An 18,484-nucleotide genomic window follows, 5' to 3' on the forward strand; every position below is an offset into this window, starting at 1 on the left:
AGGATCAACACAGAGATACACTTACTCCAAAAAAAAAAAAAACACAGAGATACACAAACCTAGATCGGTGCTTGATTGGAACGATGGTGCTTGATCAGAACGATGGTGCTTGTCAAGTCTTGCCTGATCGGAGCTGTGGATCGGTGCTTGTGGATATGATCGGAGCTGTCGATGCTTGCTTGATCGGAGCTATGACCGAGATGGGTCTTGCCTGATCGGATCTGATCGAGAGAGAGAGAGAGAGAGAGAGAGAGCCAAATCAGAAATGGGTAGAGAGTGAGAGGAAGCGCGCGTATCTAAGTGGCAGTTGTGTGAAATAATAAAAAATTTGAGAAAATTAATTATTTAATTAAAAGAATGGATAGAATAGATGAACTGATGTGGGTGTTTTGTAAAAATAGATGTGTAAAATAGAAAAAGTAAGTTTTTAGTATAAAAATAGATGTGTAAAATAAAAAAACTGGTGTGAATGTTGTAAAAAGGTGAATTTTACATTTTTGCTTATAAATAATTTTTTATGGCACTGGCCAGGAACTAGTTATAATCATAGCAGCTAAAACCCTGGCCGCCTGTCTGGGTGGTGTAGTTGGTTATCACGCTAGTCTCACACACTAGAGGTCCCCGGTTCGAACCCGGGCTCAGACAGTTTTATACTAACGTTTTGGGCTTTGGGTTTTTCTTTTCAGTCACTCACTCTCACTCTCGGCTCTTCTCTCCCACAACCCAGCCAGTCACTCACATCACCCTCCATCTCTTGGTTTTTCTCTCCAACGAATTCGATTTCTATCCACCAATCTCACCGTCGATCTGGTTTTGTCTCCCCAATATGTTTGGGATTTTTTGTGGACGCCGATCTCAGTTTCTGCCATCGGGTTTCTATGTCGATCTGGGTTCTACCGCAAGGTTTTAGTCGCATGGTTTGTTTTGCTAAAAACCGTGAAAGAACACCTGGGTTTGCTGGGTTTCTACCGATATCAAGTTTTTTTTTTTTTTTGGTAGCTAATTTGAGTTTGGGTGAGTTTGTAGAGAAATTCAAATTTAGGTGAGTTTGTAGAGAAATTCAAATTTAGGTGAGTTTGTAGAGAAATTCAAATTTAGGTGAGTTTGTAGAGAAATTCAATTTTGGGTTTAAGAATTTCTGTTTTGATTCATGGCTGTGCTTTGAATGAAATTAGAGAATTTGAGTTTGGGTTTTTCGTGATTGAAGGAAAATTTTCATTTTACATGTTGGCAACCAAACACGGTAAAATGAAAACATTTTCAATAAAATATTTTACATTTGAAAATATTTTACTTCAAGCTCGGTGTCCCTTTGCTGCATAACATATTCTCACTCACCACCCGGGTTTCATTTTCCAATGAATATTCATATTCAAAGACTTTCATTTCCCAATCACATTCTCACACTTCCAAATTACTCGCCGGCTCCTCATGTTATACTCCCTTCTTTCCCTCCCCCATATTCCACCCACCACTCCACCAAACTTGTGTCCAAATCTGGGTTTTGCAATTCACTCAAAAGGGTGTCCAAATCACCAACTTGTTTGAAGAATCTTGGTGGTTTGGTTAAGGTCAGATGTGGTGGAATGGCACAAAATAATGAGAATGATGATGATGATGATGGGTTTTACATGAGGAGGTGTGTGGAGCTTGCCAGGAAGGCAATTGGGCGTACCAGTCCCAATCCCATGGTGGGTTGTGTTATTGTCAAGGATGGAAAAATTGTTGGTGAAGGCTTTCACCCTAAAGCTGGACAGCCTCATGGTGAGGTAAAACCCACTTTCCTTTCTTTTTTCTCATGTGCAATAAGAATGAAAGATAGTTTTTTTTGTGAGTGTGTGTGTGTGGTACTGTGGTGTGTATTTTTTTTTCCCTTTTCTTTCTTCAGATTTGTGTGTTTATTTTTTTGAGCATTACGTAGGTACTTAAGTTTTGTGAAAACTTTGTGGAAATATTGTTTTAGCACTTTGAAAGTGGTGATAAAGGCTCTAACTTGTGGAATGTCTAAGTTTGTGCAGCGCCTATTATCTATTTTTAGTTTAGTTCGACCTTAAAACTCTGTTTTGCATGGAGGGAAAAAAGAAGAAGAAGACTATTTGATAAGCATGTTTGGCAGTTTGGGTAATTCTCTGCCTTTTCCATAAACTGATTCTGAACTTATAATTTGTTTTGGCGGTAAGAGGTTTCGAATGTGCTAACATAAAAATGGTTCTGCATTATTGTATTTTGGAATGAGTAGTTTATAAACAGTTATGTTCTTATGGTATTTGTGTTGGGTTAATTACATGCTACTATCCTAAAGGACCTAAACTATGCCAATGAACTCTGGCTCCAAAGACTGTTCCTCCTATCACAACATTGGATGGAGGTGGTAAGTCATGAATTCAAAAACCATTAGATGCTTGTGAAACTTACTAATCAAAAGAATACTACACTGGACTATTTTGCAAAAACATTTACTACCATGAGCTACAAATAAAATAAAATTTCTATTACTTATATATATATATATATATATATATATATATATATATATATATATATATATATATATAAGACAAATCAAATAAATGAGCCTTAATCTATTCTTTTAGCAGTATTAGTCCATTTGTCAAGTAGCCTTAACTTGAAGTGACCTTATGAAACAATGATTGCAACTTGAAAGAGTAAAATTTTTCTCTCCATTGCAAGACTAGTTAACCAGTTGTGGGATGCCATAGCTGTCATTGCAAAAAATCAATGTTCACTCTAAAGAGGGGGATATATATATATATAGACACACACACACACACACACACACACACACACACATATGTATAAATAAGAAGAAAGAAAAGATTTGTGACCAGGAAAATGTTGTCATCTTGTAAGTTGCATAGAAAGGCTCCTTGATAAGGAGAAATATAACTTACATTACAAGCACCAGGTATGTTTCATCAATTCAGTTAAGGGCCACTTGGTTTATGGGTTACTAACAGTGAAAAAAATAAGCAATATAGTTTATGGGCTTATTTCTTCAGATTTGTAGTTTAAGGTAGTAAATTGGTTTGGAGAAATAGTTTAGTATTGCAAAATGTAATTTACCATTCATGTATATCTAGAAATTCAATGTTATTCTCTGAAAAATGATAGAGTTGGAAATTAGAGAGAGAATTATAATATCTTGTTTATGTATAGCCTTTGCTGAATGTATGAAGTCAAGTGGTGAAATTTGCAGGTCTTTGCTCTGAGAGATGCTGGGGATTTGGCTGAGAATGCAACAGCATATGTGAGCTTGGAACCATGTAACCACTATGGGAGAACTCCTCCATGCACTGAAGCATTGATTAAAGCCAAAGTAAAAAAGGTAGTGGTCGGGATGGTTGATCCAAACCCAATAGTGGCTTCAAAGGGACTGGATAAACTGAGAGATGCAGGAATCAATGTGACCGTGGGCGTGGAAGAAGAATTGTGCAAGAGGCTCAATGAGGCCTATATCCATCAAATGCTGATCGGAAAGCCTTTTTTAACACTCAGGTAAAGTTACCACATTTTTTATATAATAGAAAGAATGCCATTGATCATTAAATGGATTTATATCTATTTATATTCATACTATTTTATATTCTTGGTTTTTTTTGTAAAACCTTTAATTTTTTTGTTTAAAAATGTTGCTTGGGTGTTCTTACATTTAGAATTCTCTTGAAAACTTGCAGTTTTGGCTTCTATTCTAAGTAAATATAAACAAAAATGTATTCCATTTAAAGAACTCTCTGTGACCTGCAGATACTCTCTCTCAGTTAATGGCAATGTTTTAGATCGGCTTGGTGAAGGAGTGACAGAGGCTGGTGGATACTACTCACAATTGTTACAGGAGCATGATGCAGTTATACTGTCTTCCACACTGTTAATTGATAAGCTCTCCATTCCGGCATCCCAAGAACCTGGAGCCAAGCAACCCCTTTTGATTACAACAGCAAGAAATCCTAGTCCTCTGACCAGAATCCCAGCTCTCTCCACTGAAGAAACTGCTAATGTGATTATCTTCACAGACAAAGAGATGGATATAGGGGACAAAACAGCTCAACAGGGAATTGAAACAGTGGTTTTGGATCAGTTAAATCTGAATGCAATTCTGGAATATTGTAAGCGCCAAGGATTTTGTAGTGTTTTGCTGGATTTGAGGGGGAACTTTGGAGATCTTGAAGAGCTTCTAAAAGAGAGTATTGAGCAAAATTTGTTGCAAAAAATTGTGATGGAAATTTTGCCAATTTGGGGTGGAAGTGATAGTGATAATGAGAATTTGCAAGTGGCAATTAAGAGTTTGGATAGAGGACTAAAAGTGAAGAATTTACAACCAATAATCTCAGATAAGAAAATAGTGCTAGAGGGTTATCTTTAATTTGAGTGATTTGTGATTGGAACTCATTGCAGACACAACATATGTGCTACAACCAAAATTTTGAATTCCATTCTATTTGGAATGGCCATTTTGTTTCGGGCCTTTCGGCACAACTAAATAAGTGAACTTTAAAAACATATTTCAATGGCATGTTCATGAATATTTTGAAAAAGTGGACCACACATTCTGTCATAAACAACGTATCTTGTGTTTCGGTTTCTAAAATATTGTTCTAGAAAAATGGTGTCAAACGCACATCTTTTGCATTATATTAAGTTCCCTAAAAATAGTTTTCCAATCCAATTTTTTGAAAACTATTTACATTGTTTTGGAAAAAAAAAAACATCAATGTTTATACAAAACAAGTTATTTATGAGTTTTTAATATTTTATGAACATTTGTGCTATGTCTTTATATGTTTTAAATCTTTTTATGAATTTATGTTGGTCAATGAGATGGCTTGACTATGGATTTCTAATAAAGTTATTGATATATATAGGTATAGACTGATATCCAAGTATTTGATTTTAGTAGTTGAATCAAATTGGAAATTTTATTATATACTTGCTATTGCACCTTCCGTATACATTTCATTTTAAAATTATGTTTTTGAGGTCGCAAAACACAATTTCAGTTGTGACAATTTCATATTTTTAACTAAAATTGTGTGACAGTGTGTGTAAGTGATTGTGTAATACGGAGAATCTGAACCTTCTTTCATTTAATAACCGTTTGTCTTTATATTCAAAGTTAAAGCATCTATTATATTTCTATCAAATAGACTTAAAGCAAAATTTGGATAACAATTAAAATATACTGGTCCACTATGTAAACTTGTTTCCATCATGCCTAAGAGTGAGTCATGAAATCTTAAATGTTGCATGCAGTTTTGGTATTGGCGTGTGACTGTATTTTCTTATCTCATCCTCCTTCCCTTATATATAAATCTATGTGTGTGTTCTTCAAAACAAAAAAAAAAATCTTAAATGTCTGTCATCTCTTAAACAAAGTAAAATACTTGTATTTAAGGTTTTTGTTGTTAATGGCTTTACAGCCACTTGAACTAATCCAATATGTAAAAAAGGCATATTTTTCTTTATGTCGGGTAATGGAGTCTGTCCAAAATAATTGAATTATTTCATATTCATTAAATAAAGATTAAGTTTTTTCAACAGTTTTTATAGTGTAATCTGTCATGAAATATAACTTAGAAAATGAAATTTGTCGGTAGATTTTATTAGTTTTTTTAGTATATAGAAAAGATGATAATAAAGATGACTTAATAAAGCTAATTGAAAAAACAACACAAAAAAAAAAAAAACCCAATAGATATAATGCAAAAGAAGTTAGATATGATAGAAATAAAAAGAGAAAAATGTATGATAAGAAAAGGAATAGTAAGAAAAGAGATAGAAAGAATAGAAAGATAAAATAATAGTACTCTAAAGATAGCTAATAAAGAAATTAGTTCAATGGAAACAATACGAAGAAGTTAGACATGATAGATATGGAAAGATAAAAAAGTATAATAAGAAAAGAAAGACTATTATTAATTTATTACTCTAAATCAAAACGGTCTCTAGCTTAGAATTCAAGGCATTGACTACTACAACAGTAAAATCTCAAGTTTATTTTTATTTTTATATTTATTTATTTATTTATTTTTTGCCGTCATGGCAATTTTACCTGAGATTCCATCTTACTGCAGTTTATCTGGCTTTCACACCTCACTCTTTCTTTATGTATCCATTTTATTTAATTAAAAAAAAGGGTATCACAGTCCTCTAACCTCAACATGTTGCCCCCGGCTAGCTTAACATGTTGTCTTTCTTTGCATTTGTATGCAAAGTTCTATAAAATGATAACCCAGAGATATGAACTAATTATTTTCGTACGAACATAAAATGTGCACCTAATACACTCAACAAAAAAAGGAGGAATTTAATCCCAATAGACAGCAGTAATAGTTAGTTGTGTTGACAAACTTTACCTGACTAATAATGCTTGGTGTGAGGCTTGCCTCCCTAGTTCACACATTGCAAACATGATTAGAAATTGTCTCCATATTAGGACAAAAAATGAAAACTTCAACTTGTATATATAACCATCATCAAAATACAAAGAGAAATTTAATTGACTAGAGACTAGAAAGGGATTTGGATGGCGATTTTAGTTCAAATGAATTTAATTGCAGGTGCGATGAATGGTACAGTGGATTGACGAGTTAGGGAGGTTTTGTCAATTTATAGAAGCTTTTTAAAGGGTCAACGAAAGGATCATAGGACTGTTGTAGAAGCTTTAGGAGGAATATGCTGGTGGGAAATTGGCAGCATTGAAGTTATGAAAAGGAACTACAAGCGAATATCTTATAGACAAGAGCCTTTGTCATAGCATTATACTTTTCTTTAATGAGAGTGATTGCAATGGCAGGATGCAAATGTATATTCTCCCAACTTGTTTTCAATTGGTCTAGTGGAAATCTCTTGAAGATGAGGTGATTGAGCTGTCATATCTCATTCTTTTGGTTAGGAAGAATAGGGTGATTTAGCCCTCTTACATCAACATTTTGTCCTTCATCAAGATAAGAAGTAGAAAAGAAAACAAATTTTGTTTTTTGATAAGTACTGTTAGTATATGTACTTTGACACTGAAGAATCATTCAACATAGAAATGCAGAGCAGCCCAAATTGGTGATTTATTCTTTCACCAAAACAAGTCTATTATATACATATGAAATAAGGAAACAAATTTCATGGGAGTAAATAATTTCATATCTACATACTTTGATGCTAAAGCTCAACTATAATGTGTGATTTATATGACAGATGATGCATGTAACTAGCCACCAGCTCTGCAAACAGGGAAATATATGGGTACCATGCCTAGTAGCCCAAATTGTGAAAATAAAAATGAGCTTCCTATCAACCTAAGAAGTAGGACGACCATTTGGTGAGTGCTCCTTAGAGTGGCTTCTTATTTTTGCAGTCAACTGAGCTTGAATTATTTTGTCACTTGCGATTGCTTCCTGAATGTTGTTGTGAACCAGCTTGCAAAGCTCATCCAGTGCCAGCATTGGAAATGGCTCTTCAATAAGAACACCAACCTACAGAAATCAATTACCATCATATCAGAATATGGAAACTGTTTTTTGTTTGCAAAATATGCAACAGCTTGTGTAGCCACTTGGTGACACAAAGCAAATACATGCGACAGCATTTTTAATTCATTTGAGAGAGAGAGCATGTTGCTGAACACTATACATGAGCCTTCACTTCTCTTTTTCATTTTATACTAAAATTGAAATTCATTAATGGGTTTTTTTTCTGAAGTGCCCTTGCCACATCAGTCATGTCAGGGATGAATGATTCAGTCATAAAACATTGGAATTTTCTATAATAATAATAATGAGAGTAGAAAAACTGGGAACGAGATTTTTTAGTAAGTAGAAAAACTGGTCAAAAAATCCAGATTTGGTCTTTATATTCAAAATATTGGAAAGTGAATATCACACGAGAATAACTGAATAAGGACAAAACCATTTCTTCTGGGTCATTTTCAAATTTGAAACATGTTTGTTAATTGTATATTTCCTTAAAGTTCTATGATTCAAAGTAGTATTTCCTATTGCTTTACTAGCACACATAAACAAATACAATCACATGCATAATAAGGCAGACAGAAGCAATACATACTTCTTCTATGCAGAACAAAGAAGCAGCACTCATGAAAGTAGCGGGAATCACGATCCAATGGAAATCATCCCAAAGTATGATAGGAAGAGTGAGATGCCAGAGGACTAGAAACCTTGAGGTCAAGCGAGTGTAGGACAGGGGGATGGGGATACCCAAAAGTTGTTCACAAACACCAATTCCTTCATGGAAACCAGAGATCTTTGACTCTTGCATTACATTTGGAAAACTACAACCTGAATAAAAATATTTTACACAATGCACATAATTTCGGTAGTTTTGAGCATGTATTGGCATATAGAAACATTATAGTTTTAATGTAAATGTTTCTGGAAAGCTTCAAGAATGTACAAATTGCATAAATGTTTATACTTGATACTAGTGACTTTTGATTCCTAATATTCCGCAGATTAAGAATCAAAAGTCCACCAATTTTACACCTGATTTTCTATAAAAAAAATATTTAATTTAATTTACACTACTGTGTAACCATTATCCAACTTTTTGGAATGGAATAAAATAACCAAAAAAAAAACCCTGGGATTACTTTTGGAAACTCTTAGATACCCCAAGAAGGGAATTACCAGTGCATTTCTCCTTGATTACTCCAACTTTAGCATCTGGAGGCTTTGAGAGATGAACTCAATGATGCAACGTGGCCGATGCTTTGAATTGAGTACTATTGCAAGATCATCTACTTCAAGCACATTCTGGAGCTCTTGCCTAACATCTAAGCCATAAATCACATGACACTGCACTAAAACTGTTCACATCAGTAAGTTTGTGTCACCAAGCTAAACCTGACCAAATCACATTCTCCAAATTACTGAAAGAAAAAAAAAACTAAAAACATTAAGCCTTTTCCCAGCATATCATATTACTCAGGAAAAAAGAAGAAAGAAGAAGAAGAAGTCATCACTCATCACAAAACTCTCATCCTCCATTTTGTTGCACCAGTACATTACTTGCTTCAAAATTCAATTTAAAACATTAGTAAAGCTTATTAGGCTACCACCTACCAACCACTTCTCCAAGACATTTGCAAAAACGAGAGTTTTGTGCACTAATAAGAGGGCGTTTGGATTCCACTGAAGCTGCGTCTGCGTTTTCAGTTTTTTTTTTTTTTTTTTTTCCTCCAGCCGCAAGTGTTGACCCAATCTTCTGTGAACAGTGCATTCGTGCACTGTTCACGAACCCACAAATTTCACTTTTCAGCAACTTTTTCATTAAAAATGGGTCCCGCGGTACTATTCACACATTTTAAAATTATTTTGTTACAGTGTTTTCAGTTTTAAATAAGCTTATCCAAACTAATTCTACAAGATGTTTGGTAATGTAATAGACACTGTAATGTAATAGTTATTCCCATGGTTTAGTTATTCTTTAGTTTGGTTATGTTTTTATTACAAGGAATAATCATTCCTTATAAATAACTATTCTTCAAAATGAGGAATAATTATTCCTCTTTAAAAGGTTATATTAGTTATTCCTTAGTAATGTAATAACTTCAAAACTTAATATATTTTCAAATAAACAAACTTTCCATATACATCTAACAATTATAAAAATTATAAAATTATAAAAAATAACACATACCTCTTTTAAATTTAAAAATAACAATTTTTAAGGAAATATAATTGTATGAGTAAAAAATTTCCTAAAATAAATTTTAAATTTCATTCTAATGTTATACCTCACAACCAAACTAACATTGGAATATGATTAGTTATTATATTAAAACACATTTTATTCTTACTAATAAATATTATAATTCTTATCGTAATCCTTATTTAGTATACTAAACGTACCTAGCTAAGCACCGACTTTTTTTAATAGACCTACCTTCTAATTAAGTACAAATTCAAATACAATTACTTCTTTCCTTCACTAAGCTAAAACAGAAGCAAAATATCATACCAAAACAAGCAAATTAAACAGAGAATGTCTATCACTAACCTTAAGCGCAACCGGAAATGCCATAATGGACTGCAAAAGCGCCTTCTTGAGCGGCGCATTGACTGAATTCTCAACCCCAGAAATCACCTGCCTCGCCAAATCATTCGTCCCGGCAATCACTTTCATCCACGCCTTCCTGCCCTCCTCGAACCTCGAGTACGAAGCCTCCGTCCTGAACACCAACGCCGGTGCTGTCAACTGGTACGGCAATGTGGAGGCCCATTAGCTTCTCAGCCATTTGAAATAAGGATCTGTAATGGATGCCCATTAGCCCCATCCCAATCCACTAGGCCCAATAGCAAAAAGCCTATAAAAATTAAATCCTCAAGTTGGGTTGGCCCAAATTCTTTACATTTTACCTTTTATGTGACACACAAACACAAATATCAAGAGATTTTTATTTTTCTTCAATTTTGAAAAAAACATATCAAGTTCACTTTGACACGTATCTATGTGTGGTACCATCACATGAAAACAAAAAATCTTCCTTTTTTTTTTATATTATCAATCTAGTCCTTTTCTCTTTCCTAAAAAAGTTTTTTAAAAAAAAAACCCACACTTTGCTCCACCTAATCTTGTATCTCCCTGACTCCCTCCTCGCTCTCAACATCATTAGCAAGAACACTCAGAGACAGTTCACAACGTGTGAAAAAATCAAAAACCAAATACCCTCCGCAACTTTTACTAGGGTTTCGTAAAAGTACCAAACTCAATTTCCCATTTATCAAACACACACACACACACACACACAAATTTAATTAATGGGCACAGCCATTTCACCGTACCTAGTCCTAGCTCCCTTTCCGGTCCGGACCACCACAACCTCGAACCCTCTCTTTCATCGGACCCAATCTTACAACCCTCTTTCAGTGTCCCTTCCCAAACCTTATCTTCGGGGCTCCACCGCCGTGGCCCGGTTCGGGTTCAAGCCCGGGCTATTCCCCGACCCGGATAGCAACGCGATTGCCGAGCTGCTCGGTCGAGCCGAGAGTATCCTTTACACGCTCGCGGACGCCGCTGTTTCGAGCTCGGATACAATTAGCTCCACTACCAAACAGAGCAATGATTGGCTCTCTGGAATCACGAATTACATGGAGACTGTCCTCAAGGTATGTTTTTTTTTTTTTTTTTTTTTGTTTTCTCCAAGAATTTCGGATTTCATTAAACGACAACGTGTTTTTATGTCTGCGTTTTTTTTTAAGGTTTTGAAGGATGGGCTATCGACTTTGAATGTTCCGTACTCATATGGGTTCGCTATAATACTACTCACTGTTCTTGTAAAAGCTGTTACATTTCCTTTGACTAAGAAACAGGTACTAAAATACTAATTCTATTATTAGTTACTCCAAAAATATCTTTTTATTTTATTGTTTGGTTATTTGAATTGGCAAACTGTTTTTTAATTTTATTTATGTTGTTGAGTGAAGGTGGAATCAGCAATGTCGATGCGGTCTTTGCAACCTCAAGTAAAGGCAATTCAGCAACGGTATGCTGGGGATCAGGTTGAAAATTTTGTCTTCTCTATCATCAATATGTTAACTACTATTGCTTCTGTTAACTTAGTCACATCGATTTCAATGTTACTTGCTGTCAAAGTTAATAATTTTGCATCGGACTTGGGATTAAAATTAACTGTTTTGGCATTGAACCATTTTTGAAATTTTATGGATTAGTTTCGTATAATTGATGTAATTGAGCTCTCATGTGTAGTTTTTTTTTTCTTTTTTTTCTTTTTGGGTTTAATTCAAAAATGTAATTTGACTAATATTAGGGATCGAAGATTTCTTGATCGACAAGCGATGACTTTTTGAATGACCAGCACTGATGCTTTTGTTTACCTGCAGGAAAGAATTCAACTTGAAACGGCTCGATTGTATAAACTAGCTGGTATAAACCCACTAGCAGGTACTGATGTTGTATCTTGCTTTAGCTTGAATATACTAATGTTCAGCATTTTTAATAATTTGTTGTTGATGAGTGGTAAAGTTTTGGATATGTTTCTGTTCAAGAAATTCAGCGTTTGGACCTTTGGTTTGGTTACAGAAATTTGTATACAAGAATGGGTTCTAAATTATGTAATTACCAAAACCACGTTGCCATGCGGGCACTTTGAATGATCTTTTGATGAAATTCTAGCAACTTTTGGCTCCAAATCTATTATGGTCATGGTGAAGAAGTAGTTGTTTTGGCAATTGTTGGAACATCTGTTTTGTAAAATATTCTTATCATCACTAGCAGAAGGAGAATATTTTTGGGGGGTTGAGGTTAATTTAAATAAATTAAGGCTTTATTGATTTCAATCCTGACTACAATTGTAACACTTGTAATTCAATCCCTGGTTCTTGTGACGTATTTCTTCCTTCAGCTTCTTGATTGCTAAGTTGGTGGTTATTTCCTTTGTGCCAGGGTGCTTGCCTACACTGGCCACAATACCAGTATGGATTGGACTCTATAGGGCCCTTTCAAATGTGGCAGATGAGGTAAAATGTTCTTTCAGTTGATTCTTGATAGGTAACCTGTGGTAGCTTTTGCTTTCTCCCACATCTAATTGAATGCTTGTGCCTAATATTAAAGGGACTCCTTACAGAAGGCTTCTTCTGGATACCCTCCCTGGCTGGTCCCACCACCGTTGCTGCTCGGCAAAATGGCAGTGGCATCTCTTGGCTTTTCCCTTTTGTAGTAAGTCTCTTCATTCCAAATCCAGAAACCCCAATCGTTTTTCAAAAATTTTGTTAGAAATTGTATTATGTACAGTCCTTGCAAGTTTTCCACTGAAACCAAGCTGCTATTTAGTTTACAAGCTGGATGATAATACAAATTTCACCAGATAAAGACTCAAGCGGTGACATATGTTTTTCATGCCCATTCTCATCCATGTCAAATCTTTTATGTGCAGTTAATAATTTGATTGTTGTATCATTTTGTGTTAAGTTGATATTTCTGACAGCTTGTATGAGATACTTAATTGCTATCTATCTTAAATGCTGTGAATTAATTTCCTTTATTGGTTACTTTTTGTTTTCTTAGGATGGTCATCCACCCCTTGGATGGTCGAATACCTTGGCTTATCTTGTCTTGCCCGTGTTGCTGGTTGCCTCACAGTACATTTCTGTCCTAATTATGCAGTCATCACAGTCACAGGTCAGTCACTTTCCAGGTTTTATTAGCACAATTAAATTCAAACGTAACTAGTTGTACACATTTCGGGTTGTATGAACAGTGTATTTTCCTCTTTGCTCTAAATAGGGCTCAGTCATTTGTTAAACACAGGCTATCATTTCTTGTATTTTTAGTAATTGGTCTTTGATGCGATGGCCTAGCTATTTCAGTCAGTTGCTTCATATTACCCTCTATTAATGCTGCCTCTATCTAGCATTTTATAATTTACTAATACTGCAATAAATATATGTACTTGTAAAGAAATCCAATAAAGCAAGAGGACTGTTAGCCAGATTCAATAATTTTTGTCTTTAGATGTGCGTCCAAGATGGTTAAACATGCAAAAACATCACATTTGGTATTATCATATGCCTATGTGCACTGCCTTTTTATTTTGCGTATATGGTTTTCTTCAGTCACTTGAAAGAAGGAAATCATGATGCTATGCGGTATGATATACATATGTATGGTACCTTGTTATTGTAAGTTATAACTAGAGTTTCATTGTAAATGCTACTCATTGATTTTACTGCTCATTTTATTTGTATGACATTGTAAGCTTTCACCTTTTTTACATAACTCTTACCTCCCTGTCTGAGGTTATTATTTATTCATCATTTAACATGTGTTAGTAAATTTCAGAGTAATGATCCCAACATGAAGACTTCTCAAGCAATAACAAAATTCCTTCCTTTATTGATTGGTTATTTTTCACTCTCAGTTCCTTCTGGTTTAAGCCTATATTGGTGAGCATACCTGAAAACCCTTTTTTTTTTCAAGAAAAAACTTATTTCTCTATGTATATTTTTGTTTTTCATATCATAGTGTTGCCTATGTTTTCTCAAATATTTCAGTTATACTTATGCAGGTTTACAAATAATATATTGAGCACCGCACAACAAGTATGGCTACAACAGTTAGGGGGCGCAAAAAATCCGGTGGGGATATTTACTGAAGATGTCATCAAGGAAGAGCAAATCCAGAATCAGAAGTCAATTTCTGAATTACAAGTACTTGCCACCAAAACAGAGGAGAGACAAGAAGAGAAGTTGACATCAGCAGGGCCTCGTCCTGGTGAAAGGTCAATAATGAAACCTGTCATTCTTCATAAGCATTTTGAGGTTAGTGTTTGTAGTCTTAATCTGCCTTTATATTCCAGATTTAAACAGCTAAAGGAGCAAGAGGCAAAAAGAAGACAACAAATAGAAGAAGAAAAGAAGAAAGCTGAAGAGGCAGCGGCTAAAGCAACTCAAATAGCCAATGAGGGACATGAGAGAGAAGCCACATTACTTGAAAGAGAAAATGGGGCTGCAGCTGACTCGGTTGTTGAAAATAATGAAAAGGTTCACTCTGTGACTACGTTTCATAATTCTTCCAATGTTGAAGTTGTTGTAAATGGTGATTCATCTGGTCAGGACTCAGAGGAAGATCAGAACATGACTTCCACGTTTAGGATGGAAAATGAAGTTTCTGCCAATTCCAAGGTTGATGGGAGTGATGGGCAACGATCTTATGAAAATGTGGAGAAGGTATTCTAGTAAGCTTTGAGATATACAGTGTGAATCATGTTTATTATAGGTTGCGCAATGCATAAAGAAATGTTCACTGCATGCTGGTTTTATTCTAGAATGTCCCATTAACCTTTTTCTATTCCTGCTACTTGTGCTTAATAGTTTTACTGTTTGTAACTGTGGGCTGCTTCTTTTTTTCAGAGAAAGTAGCCAGTGTTGTCTGTATTAACTGAGTTCATGTAAGTGTATTTAAGGGGGAAAAGAGGGAGGGAAGGGGCAAGTCATGGTTTGTCATATGTCCCAATTGGATGTGACTTAATGTTGTTCACTGCCTGCTGCATTTATTTTACTGCGCCCCATTAACCATTGTCTATTTCTGCTACTTGTGCTTTTAGTCTTACTGTAGGGAACTGTGGGTTGCTAGTTCTTCTCAGAGACAGTAGTCGGTGTAGTCTGAATTAATTTAGTTCATTAATGTATTTAAGAGGGAAAAGAAGGAGCTCATGAATTGTCATATATCTCATTGCATGTGACTAGAGTTTTTTTTAAGAAAATCAAAGGGCAACCCAACTAAAGTTAGACTAGAGTTGAACTTCACCAGTGAAATACATCAATATATATAAAATATATTTTTGATGACGAGGAACCTCAAGAGACCATGCAGTGCACTGTGTCTTTTTACTTGGTTAGGTACATCACACAGATCAGGTAAGCCATTGGCTTCGCCAATGGGACGTGGCCCCTAGAAATTGTTGGCACCCAAGGGAATTTGAACCTTAGACTTGGAGGGAGCATACCACCAAGACCAAGGCCTTGATCACTTGAGCCAACTCCTAGGGGTTAATATATATTATAACACCTAATAACTATTTTTGGAAGAAGTTTTTTGATACATCCATTGTTGGATTACGTTGTCTTCTTAATCCCTCTATATCTGCCAAATATCAAGATGATTGGGAGAACAATCACAATTTCATTTATAAATTTGTTAAATTTCAAGTTCGTTGTATTTTAAGATTATATGCAAAATATGAGTTTATGGATAGAATAGTAAATGACATCTGATCGATACAAAATTTGAGGTGTGGTAAGACTGACACGCTGTATAAGAGTTTGGAACATGCTACTGGCTTGCATCTGTGCATGGTAAACAATCTTGTAGTTATACTTCATCAGCTTCTTGGACTTGATTCTTCTCTGAAGGCTAGGTCAAGTTTGATTAAACCATTTCTTCCCCCCCCCCCCGGAACACCCTTTTATCCTTTATCCTTTCGGGTCTCATGAAAATGGGTTGGGGGGGGGGGGGGGGTGTGTTTAACAAATTGAAACTGAGTAGTTTTATGACTATATCTGTTATTGCTATCAGTTTTTAACCTACTTTCTTATTATGCCATTGGCAAATTGTCAATATTCCAGGAAACAGCTGAATTATACAGTACTACAACGACTAAAGATAACAAGCTCTCTGGAGAAGACACGCATCAAGCTAGAAGGGAATGATCAATCAAAAGAGGGGGGGGGGGGGGACTTTTGTTATGATGGTTTCAGTATAACAAGATTTGGCAAGCTTAGTTATTTATAAGCTAAAGTATAATAGGGACAGCAGCTTGTGATACAGTTCTTGCCCTGGCAGAAGCACACAGCTTATCAATTATCTATTCTGCATCCATGGTGGAGGTCTGTGATTAATCAGAGGTATATAATTCTTTGGGAGATGAATGCCTGGATCAGTGGAATTTTGGTGGTTCTGTGTTGCTGTAACCTGAACTTTAAAGTAGTAGTAGTCTGCATCAGTGCTTTTTCGTCCTCTCAGCATTTCTGGGGCATTATGTATTATCTGTAACAACAGGAAAGTAAAACACAGGTTCTCTCTCTTTTTCCTTTCTTGGTTCTCTCTTTGGAAAAGGAAAAGGAATACAGTTTTCAGTGGGGCAGATGCCATAATTTCAGTGGCCCTCACATTGAGCTTGCTACTCTGTTTGGTCTTTGATCCTTTTTTTCCCGTTAAATCCACACATTAGTTACTTAGAAGATACTTAGTCGGAAATGATTGGTGGTGATAATTCTCTCCAGGTTCAATATATTTGAATGAGTGCCTAAATGTTTGCCTTTTTATATGATGCTGGAACTGTTTCAGTATTTTTTCTAACTGAACTTTCAACAACAGTTACAGTTGAGATGTTAATTTAAGGTTTTAGGTGACCATTGAAATGGAAACTTTACCACTTATAGTTCTCTTGAATGCCTGCTTGGATGAATTACATGATGTAAAAGTGTGTGCGCACTCGCTTGTGTGTTGCTCATGTCATTTAGCTATGGTCAGAATATTCCAATTGACAGGCAATTTGGTCTATGCTGTTTAATCGATGGCCAACAATTTCATCATTATTACTTTATAAGCGAGTGTTCTTTTTACCCTGCAAAATTCCAAATTAAGTTCTGGTTTTTTTAACTTGTGAAAACAAAAAATTGCTACAAAGATGGTTCAAGTTGGATTTGATGACTGCGACTTTAGTAACAATTACCTTAAAGTAATGATATTTCTATGTTTATTTAATTGAGTCACCAACTTTGCTAAATTCTTCTTCTTCTTCTTCATTTATTTATTTATTTCTTTTTTGGATAAGTGCAATATTTGAAGATAAGTGTGATGCATTATGCATTAGAGCATCTCGAACAAAAGTTGAATGCCATTTTTTTCTCCAAACTTTGGCAGTTGGGTCCCAAATCCTGCTCCAACAAACAAGTACAAAAGAGTGTCGAGAGACTTGCTACCAAAATCTAATAATACACGGTGGCCCTAACAATAAGAGCATCCACCTCCGGAAATGCCCCAAAAAAAGAAAATTTTGCGTCCCCAAAAAATAAATTATATTACATCACCAAAAAGCTATTCTATCAATTTTACATTTCCACTTTAATAATACACTCTACATGCTATATTCTATTTTCATACCACTTATTTTAATTTTTTTTCCTTTTTATTTTACGCTACAGTTTTAACAATACACCTTACATTTCATACTCTATTCTTTTGTGAGATTAAAATAATTGGGGCATGGAATAAATAATAGCGTTTAAGATATAAATGTTGTTAAAATAGATGTTATTGTAGCAGCATACAGAAATCTCAACAATTTTAGAGCGCTGGATGTGAAGTGTTGTTTTTTTAAGCAATTGGTACTACAATAAAATGCAAAATAGCTAAAAACACATTTTAGTGCATTGGGTGGGATGGAATGCTCTCATCAGCCACCACATACAGTAGTCCAAACAGTTACAGCATGCAACAAACCTCACCTTTCTTCACCATGAAACCTCACATTTCTTAACCCATGCAACAAACCTCACCTATATTCATACCTTCCGGATTTACCTAAAGATTGCACTTCATCATAAACAAGTTGGAAAAAATCACTTTAAGACCTAAGGAAACCCACATAACATCATGAACACTTTGGTGATGTCCTCCTTGTAGGACTCCATGGTAGAGCCATTGGACAACACAAATTGAATGGACTTATTGAATTGAAGAGGAAGGGTTTGATTTGAAGTCTAAAGTGAGAAATACAATAGGCAAAAATGAAGGGAAACGGGGAATAAGAGAAGAGATAGGTCGGATTTGACCTAACCTATTAGAATAAAGAATAATTCAAACAGAAAATAGAAAGAATAAAAAAAAAAATTGTCAGTGTATCTAAAAATATGGCTAGTTAAAATGGAAAGTTGGCTAAATATTTTGACTTTACTGTTTAGTCACACCAATTTTGTTAATCATTGGCAGAAGC

The 18,484-nt window shown here is 35.0% G+C and overlaps 3 protein-coding genes and 1 non-coding gene across 5 annotated transcripts; 3 read left to right on the plus strand and 1 right to left on the minus strand.

The window, feature by feature from the left end:
* The first annotated feature begins 571 nt into the window (after positions 1–571).
* TRNAV-CAC (transfer RNA valine (anticodon CAC)) lies at positions 572–645 on the plus strand. The gene has a single exon. It is a non-coding gene; the product is annotated as a tRNA-Val (tRNA).
* Positions 605–4,577, plus strand: LOC142626745 (riboflavin biosynthesis protein PYRD, chloroplastic-like). The gene is made up of 4 exons (XM_075800452.1): positions 605–1,014; positions 1,071–1,769; positions 3,218–3,516; positions 3,766–4,577. The coding sequence occupies exons 2-4, from the start codon at positions 1,359–1,361 to the stop codon at positions 4,379–4,381; spliced, it is 1,326 nt and encodes a 441-aa protein (XP_075656567.1). The 5' UTR covers positions 605–1,014; positions 1,071–1,358; the 3' UTR covers positions 4,382–4,577.
* Positions 4,578–7,307: 2,730 nt separating this feature from the next.
* On the minus strand, positions 7,308–10,152 carry LOC142629006 (voltage-dependent chloride channel 1, chloroplastic-like). The gene is made up of 4 exons (XM_075803011.1): positions 10,027–10,152; positions 8,677–8,822; positions 8,074–8,299; positions 7,308–7,484 (listed from the first exon to the last, which is right to left on the minus strand). Exons 1-4 carry the CDS (start codon positions 10,150–10,152, stop codon positions 7,308–7,310), a joined length of 675 nt encoding a protein of 224 aa, XP_075659126.1.
* Positions 10,153–10,570: 418 nt separating this feature from the next.
* On the plus strand, positions 10,571–16,727 carry LOC142628300 (ALBINO3-like protein 1, chloroplastic). 2 transcript variants are annotated; one of them, XM_075802397.1, is made up of 12 exons: positions 10,571–11,135; positions 11,229–11,339; positions 11,454–11,528; positions 11,871–11,931; positions 12,433–12,506; positions 12,601–12,705; positions 13,054–13,167; positions 13,828–13,931; positions 14,054–14,266; positions 14,345–14,528; positions 14,601–14,714; positions 16,113–16,727. In XM_075802397.1, the coding sequence occupies exons 1-12, from the start codon at positions 10,788–10,790 to the stop codon at positions 16,194–16,196; spliced, it is 1,587 nt and encodes a 528-aa protein (XP_075658512.1). In that variant the 5' UTR covers positions 10,571–10,787; the 3' UTR covers positions 16,197–16,727. The 2 variants fall into 2 exon arrangements, with proteins under 2 accessions (XP_075658512.1, XP_075658511.1); XM_075802396.1 differs by having other exon boundaries at positions 14,345–14,714.
* The last annotated feature ends 1,757 nt before the right edge of the window (positions 16,728–18,484 follow it).

This window comes from Castanea sativa, chromosome 3 (genome assembly GCF_040712315.1).
Source record: "Castanea sativa cultivar Marrone di Chiusa Pesio chromosome 3, ASM4071231v1".
Classification (NCBI taxonomy): Eukaryota; Viridiplantae; Streptophyta; class Magnoliopsida; order Fagales; family Fagaceae; genus Castanea; species Castanea sativa.

Bases quoted from the DNA above. Each gene is read 5' to 3' on its own strand.
- LOC142628300 (XM_075802396.1), top strand. From the start codon at position 10,788: ATGGGCACAGCCATTTCACCGTACCTAGTCCTAGCTCCCTTTCCGGTC. The intron at 11,340-11,453 runs GTACTAAAATAC...TGTTGAGTGAAG, and splicing joins TTCCTTTGACTAAGAAACAG to GTGGAATCAGCAATGTCGAT. The intron at 11,529-11,870 runs GTTGAAAATTTT...GTTTACCTGCAG, and splicing joins AACGGTATGCTGGGGATCAG to GAAAGAATTCAACTTGAAAC.
- LOC142626745 (XM_075800452.1), top strand. From the start codon at position 1,359: ATGAATATTCATATTCAAAGACTTTCATTTCCCAATCACATTCTCACA. The intron at 1,770-3,217 runs GTAAAACCCACT...TGAAATTTGCAG, and splicing joins CTGGACAGCCTCATGGTGAG to GTCTTTGCTCTGAGAGATGC. The intron at 3,517-3,765 runs GTAAAGTTACCA...TGTGACCTGCAG, and splicing joins AAGCCTTTTTTAACACTCAG to ATACTCTCTCTCAGTTAATG.
- LOC142629006 (XM_075803011.1), bottom strand. From the start codon at position 10,152: ATGAAAGTGATTGCCGGGACGAATGATTTGGCGAGGCAGGTGATTTCT. The intron at 8,823-10,026 runs GTTAGTGATAGA...GTTTTAGTGCAG, and splicing joins CATTTCCGGTTGCGCTTAAG to TGTCATGTGATTTATGGCTT. The intron at 8,300-8,676 runs GTAATCAAGGAG...TTCAGGTTGTAG, and splicing joins CTCCAGATGCTAAAGTTGGA to TTTTCCAAATGTAATGCAAG.